General features: G+C 52.3%; 1 protein-coding gene across 2 annotated transcripts in view; it reads left to right on the top strand.

The window, feature by feature from the left end:
* PFKM (phosphofructokinase, muscle) overlaps window positions 1-9823 on the top strand; it is a 36491-nt gene extending 26668 nt beyond the window's left edge. For both annotated transcript variants that reach the window (XM_006139070.5, XM_025179474.3), the window contains exons 17-23: window positions 131-283; window positions 865-1029; window positions 2896-2957; window positions 3748-3859; window positions 4917-5016; window positions 7854-7959; window positions 9273-9823. In XM_006139070.5, the coding sequence (XP_006139132.4) occupies window positions 131-283; window positions 865-1029; window positions 2896-2957; window positions 3748-3859; window positions 4917-5016; window positions 7854-7959; window positions 9273-9420 (846 nt within the window). In that variant the 3' untranslated portion in view covers window positions 9421-9823. The remainder of the gene's footprint in view (window positions 1-130; window positions 284-864; window positions 1030-2895; window positions 2958-3747; window positions 3860-4916; window positions 5017-7853; window positions 7960-9272) is intronic.
* The last annotated feature ends 436 nt before the right edge of the window (window positions 9824-10259 follow it).

Below are 10259 nucleotides of genomic sequence, written 5' to 3' on the forward strand. Positions count from 1 at the left end.
TTACAAACTGCTCCATGTCAGGAAAAGCTTCCAACTCGGCCGATCCTCCCTGCACCTAGAGGGGAGCGCGTCCCCAGACAGACACAAACCCAGGTCTTTTCAATGCTTCCTTCTTCCTGGCCTCCCGTAGGCTTTCACCGGGAGCTTGGAGCTCGTAGAAGGTCGTAGCAAGTACGAAGAGCTCTGTATCCCGCTGTGCGTTATTCCAGCCACTGTGTCGAACAACGTCCCCGGCTCTGACTTCAGCATTGGGGCGGACACCGCCCTCAACACCATCACCATGGTAAAGGCTGCAACTCTCTCTTCTGCGCTAAGGAAAACACCAGCCCCAGCTTCTCCTCTGGGGGGACCCGGGCTGCCGTTTCTAGAGTCCCCTTTGGGGAGGGCAGCCACTGCCTGCTTGGCCAGCTTCTCAAGGTGGCCACGGCAGAACAAGATCCCAGTGAATCTGGGGCACCGTGGCATTCTGGAGCAAGGGGAGAACCAGACGTCAGTCCTGCTGAGTCCTTCCCCCTTTGGGAGCAGGAACGTCTCGTTACCTCGCTCCCCCTGCAGGATTTCACTGGGTGTTTCACAGACAACCCCGAATCGTCATCTGACCCTTGTGCACGTCGCCCCAGCCATGGTCTCCTGGGGGGAGGGGTAGCTCAGTGGTTTGAGCATTGGCCTGCTAAACCCAGGGTTGTGAGTTCAATCCTTGTGGAGGCCATTTGGGGCAAATATTTGTCAGGGATGGTACTTGGTCCTGCTGTGAAGGCAGGGGCCTGGACTCAATGACCTTTCAAGGTCCCTCCCAGTTCTAGGAGATAGGCAATCTCCATTCATTTAAAAAAAAAAAAAATCTTGCTCTTGTTCCTTCCCCAGACCTGTGACCGTATCAAACAGTCTGCAGCCGGCACCAAGAGACGGGTGTTCATCATCGAGACCATGGGCGGGTTCTGCGGCTACCTGGCCACCATGGCCGGCTTGGCTTCAGGAGCGGACGCCGCATATATTTATGAAGATCCCTTCACCATCCGTGACTTACAGGTGAGAGTCTTGCTTCTGTTAAAGACAAGGCCTCTGTTCCACTGTGCATAGGCTGCTTCCCCGGCGTCCCAGCACCCTCCGCAGGACAGGCCTGGACCTGCAGCGGCACAGGGGCACGTGCTTTTCCAAGTACTGCTCCTGGAATGCCAGGCACTGGGTCGCTTTGCTGCAGGCTGACCAGGTGACCGGCGAGGGTTGCTTCCTGCCTGTCCTGGCACCACGGATCGCACTGCACCCCAGAAGTGACCAGCAGCAGGTCCAGCTCCTCAGCGAGGGGCCATGGGGCTCCCTGTGCTCATGTTCCCAGCCCGTGGGAGCTGGGAGGATGGTACTTGCATGTGAGAACAGCGCACGGAGTCGCTTGTGCACCTCTGCCGAGGACTCACAGCTACGACTGGCTGCTTCCGGCGGTGCCAGGACAGGCAGGAAGCAGCCTTAGAATCCCCACTGCTGTTTACTGAGCTGCTGGAGGCCAGCCCATGCCCAGCCCGGCTCCCAAATCCCCTGCCTGAGCTACCTCCTGCATGCCAACCCCTCATTCCTGGCCCCACCCCCGAGCCCACACACTAGTCAGATCTAACTGTGTTGGGTCGCAGGCATCAACAATTTTCTTCAACTAGGTCATGAGGAAAACGTTTGAAGAGCACTGATCTCGAAAGCACAGTGGGTATGGTAGTGGGAACCGAGTGGGCAGGTCTCCTCGCGATGGCTGGGGAGCCTACTACACACTTGGTTGATAGCCATGGGTTCTTTAGCTCAGCCCGGAGAGGTTCAGGATCCAGAGACGCCAGGTTTGTTCCCCACGGCCAAGGAGGCACCAGGGTTTGGCCTTCCACAGACTTCAAGGCCAACTTTGCACTAGCCGAAACAAACGCGAGTCTACCAAAGTCAGGGGGGTGCTGCCAGCTTCCTTCGGCCATTGGCCTGAGTGCTGGAGAGCAGAGACGTGAACTCACCAGGGGGCTCGGGGTAACAGGGTCCCAGGGGAGTTCCTGGAGACTGGTGTGGACGGACTTGTCCCACTTACTGCTGGAAAGGCTCACGTCTGGCCAGGGAACAAATGCTGCTCTTGGTGACGCTGGCCTGAATCCAGAGCAAGGCCCTTGGCTGCAGGGGGAGTTATTCCAGCTTCCGTAGGGCCTGGTTCTTATTCACGCCACAGCCCTTTACGCTGCTCTGGCGTTGCAAAGGGAGCTTAGCACAGGAGCACTCAGGGACTCGGGCTGGGTGTGGTGCGCCCAGCACAGCAGGATCCCGGTTTATGCTGTAATAGGCATCAGCAGGGCTCGCCAGCCGCGCTGTCCAGCGTTCTGCGCATATCGTTCTGCACATGCGCAGATCGCCGGAACCCGGCTCTTCCGGGTTGTAATCCATTTGCCACGGGCGAGTAGATTACTAAGACTGTCGAGCCCTGGGCATCAGTAACAAGAACCGCGCACAGGAGCCTGTCCTGCCAGCTTTCAGGCCTAAGGGGGCCTTCTGATCATCTGCTCTGACTTCCTGCATCACACAGGCCGCAGGCTCCTGCATGGAGCCTAGTAACTAAACTCAAATCAGGAATGGAGTTCGGGGGACTCCCTGCAAAGGGTCCAACCACACGTCCCCGTTTTGCTGGTGGCTGTCGCGTCCCATTCAGCCTGTTACGGCATTCTAGGGATCCATCATGGGAACATTCGGCAGCCCCGTCCGCTTTGCTGCAGCGCTCCGCTGGCAGCCGTTACCTTTAGCTGGGCTCCTCCCTGGCCTGCTGCCCGGAGACGTGTTCATGCTCTCCAGGACTTGCGTTGGTCCTTGTAAAAACTGCTTGTAAACTAAAAACAGCGCCAGGAATCTCAGAAGGCTCTTGGCTCTTTTCTGCGTTAACAGGTTAACGTCGAGCATCTGACTGAGAAAATGAAGACGACAGTGAAGAGAGGCCTGGTGCTGAGGTAACCAGCATCAGAACAAGGCAGTCTGGGGACAGTCACCGGCTGCAGCAGCAGCTGACGCACTGGGCCAGGACTTAGATTTAGGATCTGTTCCTGGCTTTGTCCCAGCCCTGCTGGCTGGCTTTGGGCAAGGCACTTGCCTTCTCTGTCTAGCAGTTTCCTGCTCGTAAAGCACTTTTCTGCGAACAGCATTAGATGGTCACTATTATGCTGAACACCTCTTACGTGGGATGGATATTCCATAACCTGTATTAATCAGAATCCATTTGGGATGAATAAAATAGCTATGCAGGTGCCATTTTCAAAAGCCCCTAAGTCACTTAGTTAGGCCCAGCTTCTCAAAAGGTATTTGTGTCCATTAATTTCAATAGGAATCAGGCACCTAAATCCCCTGGAGGATCTGGGCCTTAGAAACGAAGTCCCACTGACTTTCAATGGGATTTAAGAACCTGAGTCATTTTGGCCCCTGGGGAAACGAGCTCCAGATCTCGGCCTATGGAAAAGTCCTGCTCATGGCCCTGCACGACAGCCTGGCAGAACAGTAACGAAGCCATACGGCTGCACTCACAAATGAGAGCCGTGGGCGCTACAGGGCCACCCTACTCCCAAAGGGGTAACCGTGAGCAGCCGTTGCCCGTCAGCTCTGCCTAACCCGTCTGTATCTCTGTTAGCAAATCTCCTTCTCGCCCCAGTTTTTTCCGATTCACCCAAACATTCACGCCACTTATTCAGTCAGCTCGTGCCTGGCTGTGGGGTCATTTACTTGGGCTTTCTTGTTTGCACGTCCCAGGAACGAGAAGTGCAACGAAAACTACACCACCGACTTCATCTTCAACCTGTATTCCGAGGAGGGGAAAGGCATCTTTGAGAGCAGGAAGAACGTGCTGGGACACATGCAGCAGGTACACGAGGCTGGGGAGGTAGCACAGTCTAGCGGATGGGACACGAAGGGACTCAGGAGAAGTGAGTTCTGGTCCCAGCTTTGCCTCTCAGCTGGTGAGTGACTTTGTGCAAGTCCCTCCACTTGCTGCTTGTTTCCTCTCCTGCCCTTTGGCTGCTGAGACTGAGGCCTTCTCTTACTCGGAGATTGGCACCATGAGGATCAATCTCCCAGAGCTTGATTTAGCAGGGCTAGTAAAGACCCGCTAAATCGACCGCTGACCCCGCTCTTGTCGACATCAGGTTGAGAAGAATCAGGGGAGTCAGCCGGGGTTTCTCCCGTCAACTCGCCGAATGCGGACGCCGTGGTAATTCGAGCTAAGGGACATCAACTCCAACTATGCTGGAGTCACGTACCTTTAGTTCGACATTGCTCCCTAGTGTAGGCCCGGCCTGAGCTCTTCGTAGCAGGGCTTGTGCCTGTGCTGCTCAGCACAATGGAGCCCTGAACTCATTCCATGCCATTGTAACATGCTGATTAACAGAGGATCCGCTCCTCCAGACAGCAAAGCCTGCGTCCCTCTCCCACCTCAGTACTATCTTTATCCATGGCTTCAGCCAAGCGAGCCGGGTCTCTGCAAAGCAGCAGCTGCTTTGGCTTCCAGGAACTCCACCTGCTCTGTTGGGCTCCAAAATCCCCTCCTGGGACCAATGTTCCCTCTAATTTTTTTCCATCCATGTGCAGAATAAATGTTGTTCTGTGCACTGAGGCATGTTAGGATGTGCACCACCAGTAGAAACACAGGCTGCTAATCATGGGTGGCATTTGAATCTTTCCTGGGTGGCCACCCAAGTGCCCAGCTTACAGAGAGCGCTAGCTGGCGAGCACCTTGCTGGGCCCAGTGCCAGGGGTCTTGGTGTTGATCACAGGTGCTGGAATTTGGGGTTGATGCAGCATCCAAATACAATAGCCCCTGTAGGATTAATCCTGCCTTCTGGGCTGGTGATGCAGCAAGTGCTCCCTGTTGTCACAACTCACCTTGCCCAAACCCAGACAGCCTCTCTTGTTCTGCATGGCAGGGTGGGACGCCGACTCCTTTCGACAGGAACTTTGGAACCAAGATGGGTGCGAAATCTGTGGTATGGCTCACCGGAAAGATCAAGGAATGCTCCAGGCATGGTAGGTCATGCGTTTCGGTAGGAAGAGGCCCAAGCAGAGCTATCCGCCTACCCTTCTGTGCAGTAGTTTGGGGGCACACGGCACAGGCTTTCGTGGCTACACAGATAAGATTGATTTTAAAGTCAAATATGAATCTAAATGGAATGTATTGACATTAAATCCAGTTTTCTTTCACATTCATTTCCAATTGAATAGGAAGGTGTGTTAGAGTCTTTAATAATCGCTTCGGTTCAAGCCGTACGGGATTGCTGTAGATTTAAATGGGTAAAACCAATCTAGCTGCTGCCTCCCCCGCAACCCCTCAGGGAGGGGGACGCCTGCAGTGACAAGGTGGGGGGCGGAAGTGTTGCATTTACAGCATGGGGGCAAAGGCGCTGCTGCCCCCTAGTGGTGGCGGTTGAGAACTGCACGCCCCCAGCAGTGCATTTTCACGGAGGTGCTCACCGAAACGCAGCACGTTTAGGTAGCACTTTATAGACTAACAAAACATGTCGATGGGATCGTGAGCTTTCGTGGGCACAGCCCACTTCTCCAGATGACCGGAGTGAGAGTTTGGGATGCGAACTCTCGAAATAAATAGGAGAGGGGAAGGGGAGGGGGGAGAAGGAGAAAAAAGGAAGGTGGGTGCGAGACAGAGCATCATTAATGGAAGCTGGAAGCAGTAATTTGATCTATGCCATCAAATGCCAGCAGTGCCCCACTGCTCTATATATTGGACAAACTGGCTGGTCTCTGTGGGAAAGAGTCAATGGACACACATCGGATAGACGTACAGGGAACACACACAAGCCTGTTGGGGAACATTTCTGCTTGTCTAACCACAGTCTGACAGACCTGCAGGTGGCTGTCTTGTCACAGGCTAGCTCCACAAGCCAGATTCACAGGGAAGGACTAGAATCCCAGTTCATCCACAAATTCAATTCACGTGCTAATGGACTCAATTGTGATAAGTAGGTAGTGTCCTAGCCAGCCCATAATAACTGCTAAAGGTGCTAACAGCTCTGAGGGGTACCCTTCCTGTTTTAGCAATCTAGCTATTGACTTTGATTTTTATCTGCTTAGGTTTAAGTACCCATTCTCCAGATACTTAATGATGCTCTGTCTCCCACCCCTCCTCTCCCCTTCCCCTATTCATTCATTTTGAGTTTTCACATCCCAAACTCATCACTCCGGTCAGCTGGAGAAGTGGGCTGTGCCCTCGAAAGCTCATGATTCCATCGACATGTTTTGTTAATCTACAAAGTGCTCCCAGACCATTTGTTGTTTTTTTCTGTGACAGACTAAGTCGGCTTCCCGACTTAGGAGAAATTGGAAAGGGTACAGAGAAGAGCGACAAGAATGATTAAAGGTCTAGAGAACATGACCTATGAAGCCAGGCTTCATGAACTGGGCTTGTTTAGTTTGGAAAAAAGAAGATTAAGGGGGGACATGATAGCGGTTTTCAAATATCTAAAAGGGTGTCACAAGGAGGAAGGCGAAAATTTGTTCCTCTTGGTTTCTGAGGACAGGACAAGGAGTAATGGGCTTAAAGTGCAGCAGGGGAGGTTTAGATTGGACATTAGGAAAAAATTCCTAACTGTCAGGGTGGTCAAATATTGGAATAAATTGCCAAGGGAGGTGGTGGAATCTCCCTCTCTGGAGATATTTAAGAACAGGTTAGATAGACATCTGTCAGGGATGGTGTAGACGGAGCTTGATCCTGCCTTGAGGGCGGGGGGCTGGACTTGATGACCTCTCGAGGTCCCTTCCAGTCCTATTATTCTATGATTCTATGATTCCCCTAAAGCTCCAGCGCATTTAGGGAATTTCAGAGGCAAGAAGGATGTTTGAGACTATGGGTATGTCTAGACCTGGCACCAGAGGGATGTAAATTAGACGTACCGACATTGCAAATGAAGCGGGGATTAAATCTCCCGTGCTTCATTTGAATAAAAATGTTTTGCTGGGTCAGCAGTTTGTCGGCAAAAAGTGGCTGTCAAGACGAGGATCGGGCGCCAAAGAAAGCCTTTGTCGGTCGATCCTATAAACCTCCTATTACGAGGCGTAGGGGATCAGCCAACAAAGGCTTTCTTTGGCGCCCGATCCCCGTCTTGACAGCCACTTTTTGCTGACAAACTGCTGACCCGGCAAAACATGGTGACCATTTTTAATCAAATGAAGTGTGGGAGATTTAATCCCCACTTCATTTGCAATGTCGGTATGTCTAATCTACATCCCTCTGGTGACTTAGGGTATGTCCAGTCTACATTCCTCTGAAAGCATCAGGTGGGGAGGCAGCCCCTCTTTTCTGCTTGGGGGGGGAAGAGAACCACAGATGGGGGTACAAGGGCCAGTGCTAGCCCTAGGAACCACAACAGAAGCCTGAGTAACAGACACCTGATATGTTTGGAAGAGAATTTGGCCATTCAAAAACAGCCAAGCAGAGGCTGGGATGGGGCTTAGGATGCCAAAACCAGGGTGGCCTGGAGGCCAGAGCACTGGGTGGACTCCGGAGACGTGGGGTCACCTAAGTTCACCAGACGTCTTTGAGGAAGGCTCCTTGCATTCAGATGCACTTTTCACTTCTGCTGCATTCACCTTGCGGCAATCCCCAGGTCTCAGGGATTCTTGCCCCGTGCAGTTTGTGGGCAGGTGGAACTGGTTTCCCAGCAGAATGAGAGGCCCGCAGGCCTTAGCGTTCAGCAGGAGGCCTTGCTGTCACATCTGAGCCTGGCCGCAGGCAGCCTTGCTTTGTTTTCCCTGTCCATGCGCTGGGGTACGCCGCCAGCCAACTGCAGCAGATGAGCGAGGGCTGAGTGCTGGAAGTACTAACGCGCTTTCCCTCCAAATCCTTGCAGGGCGAATCTTTGCCAACACCTTGGATTCAGCCTGTCTCCTGGGCATGCGCAGACGGAGCCTCGTCTTCCAGCCGCTTGCCGAACTCGAAAACCAGACAGATTTTGAGTAGGTGTTTCTCCCCCTTTCCTATGCCTCTGCCACAGTGGGGATGAGCCAACAAGTAAGGGGGGGGGGGCGGATACATAAACAACGTTTCAAAGGGCTAGGCAGCAAGGAGGGAGGCTGTAGAGGGTTGGTCTCCAAGGCACAGGAATATCAGAGCCTGGACATCAGGTAAATCTCCCTACTGGGGAGCTCGCTTAACACAGAGAAGACGCCCCAAGAGAAGCAGGGGAGGTCTCCCTGTTCAATTCATTTAAGAAGCTGACAGGAGAACACTGCGAAGGGTCAGAGCAGTCGTGCCATAAAGACCAGAAACAGCATGAAAAAGGGCTTTTGAATTCAGAGGCAAAGGAGTAAAGAGACCCAAGAGCTGAAAGTTGAAGCTAGATAAAAATCACATGGTTGGAAATGAACCATGTGCCTCAAACCAGAGTAACAAACAATGGGAGCAGCTTCCCAAGGGACGCAGCGGATCCTCACCCTACAAGTTACGCTCTAGCTCTACCCAAAGCCACAGGTTGGCTCCAGGAATTGCTGGGTGAGGTTCTGCGCCTGGAAGATTTACCTGACTCAGCTCTGGGGTGGGGCTGGAGAGGAGGGGTTCACAGAGCAGGCTGCCCCAGAGAGAGAGAACTACCCCAACCCACTCACCCCACAGCAGCCTGGGGCCAGGGGCGATGTGCCTATCCATGGCTGCTGCAGTGGGCACAGCTGAGGGAGGGATGGACAGACACAGAAACTCTCTGAAATATCTAGTGGATAGCTGTCCCTTTCTCCACCCCTGCCCTCTGCTGGCCCAGTGGGGTTATAGCTTTCTTGTACCCCATCTCTGACCCATTACTGCCCTCTGTGGTCATTCTGCAGTATAACTGTCCCTCCTACCAGACTCCCTCCCCTTTCCATTTAATGAGGAACAATCAAATTCCAGACATCCCATTGCCCTGGTACAACCAAACCCTGACCTTGCTTTAAATTATAAGAGGAAGTTGCATTTGGTGGTTCTAGCGCTTACCATTTGAGTAGTTCTGGAACGGATGGACAGACAGGTGCACATTTCTAAACTATATGGTAAGATTAACAAGCAGCATCACACGGACACACACACACACACACACACACACACACACACATGCCCGAGTGATACAGGGGCGTGAAATAAGAATTCGCTACCAATCACAGTTCTTTTCTTTTCTGTTAGTTCCCCTCCTGTGCTCCTCATCATAGTATCCAAGGTCCTTCCCGTGATGCATTCGTCAATGTCTCACGTCCCCGCTTTGTGAGTGGTTTTACACTACCTGGTCCTTGTTCCCCAACAGGCACCGCATCCCCAAACAACAATGGTGGCTAAAACTTCGTCCAATCTTAAAGATCCTGGCCAAATACAAGATCGACTTGGATACCTCAGAGAAAGCCCACTTGGAACACGTTGCACGCAAGGGGCTGCCGGTTGAAGCCAACATCTGAAAAGCTGGAGAAGCAACACGGCTGGCACATGAGCAGATCTCCCTCTAAAAATAGGTTTTGGCATCAGGGACCTCTGAAATAAAGTTCTCATTGTTTTAGCTCATGACCCCAGCTCGGCATGCAGGAATCTATCATTTATACAGTAGTGGGGCTGCAGTCAGTGCCATGTGCACGAAATTAAACATACGACTCACAGGATGGCAATGCAGTACCCTGGTGTATAGAGCTACCTAATTTATGGTTTAAACTGCTTTGAAATGCATTTTCTGGGGCTGATTTAGCTTCCCTGGGGTAGATTAAATGGATGTGTTGGTCAGGCTTCTTTTATATCCAAGTTCATCGCTTTAAAACTTGAGATTGTAATTTACGTCACAGTATTAAAAGAAACCCTCGTTTCTGAACTGGCTCATGTTGTGGCAGGAAGTGTTAGCAAAATGAGAATAAATGCTATGGGTACGGTTACTAGAACACCTCTTCACTGCTCCAGACACTTGAAAGACCAGAAATCGCTTGACCAGGGAGTTGTCTGCATCCGCCTTTCTGAATCCCGTTAGAGATTTGTATTATGGTAGCACCGAGGAACCCTCAGCGTGGATCAAGCCTCACTGTGTTACGGGCCGTGCAAACATGCAGCATGAAGACAGACCCATCCCCAATGAGCTTGTAACAGTGGTGGGCACCTTGTGGCCAATGGTTCGCCTGCAGCCCATTGGGGTTCTAAGTATGCCCCACTGAGACACTGTTTGGCCTATGGGTACTCCAGCCCATGAGTAATGAAGGACATTGAATAGGGAAAGAATCCCAGAAAGCAACAGTGAAAAGCTCTCAGGACTATTCGG

Source organism: Pelodiscus sinensis, chromosome 31 (assembly GCF_052426305.1).
Source record: "Pelodiscus sinensis isolate ZL-2025 chromosome 31, ASM5242630v1, whole genome shotgun sequence".
NCBI classification, from domain to species: Eukaryota; Metazoa; Chordata; order Testudines; family Trionychidae; genus Pelodiscus; species Pelodiscus sinensis.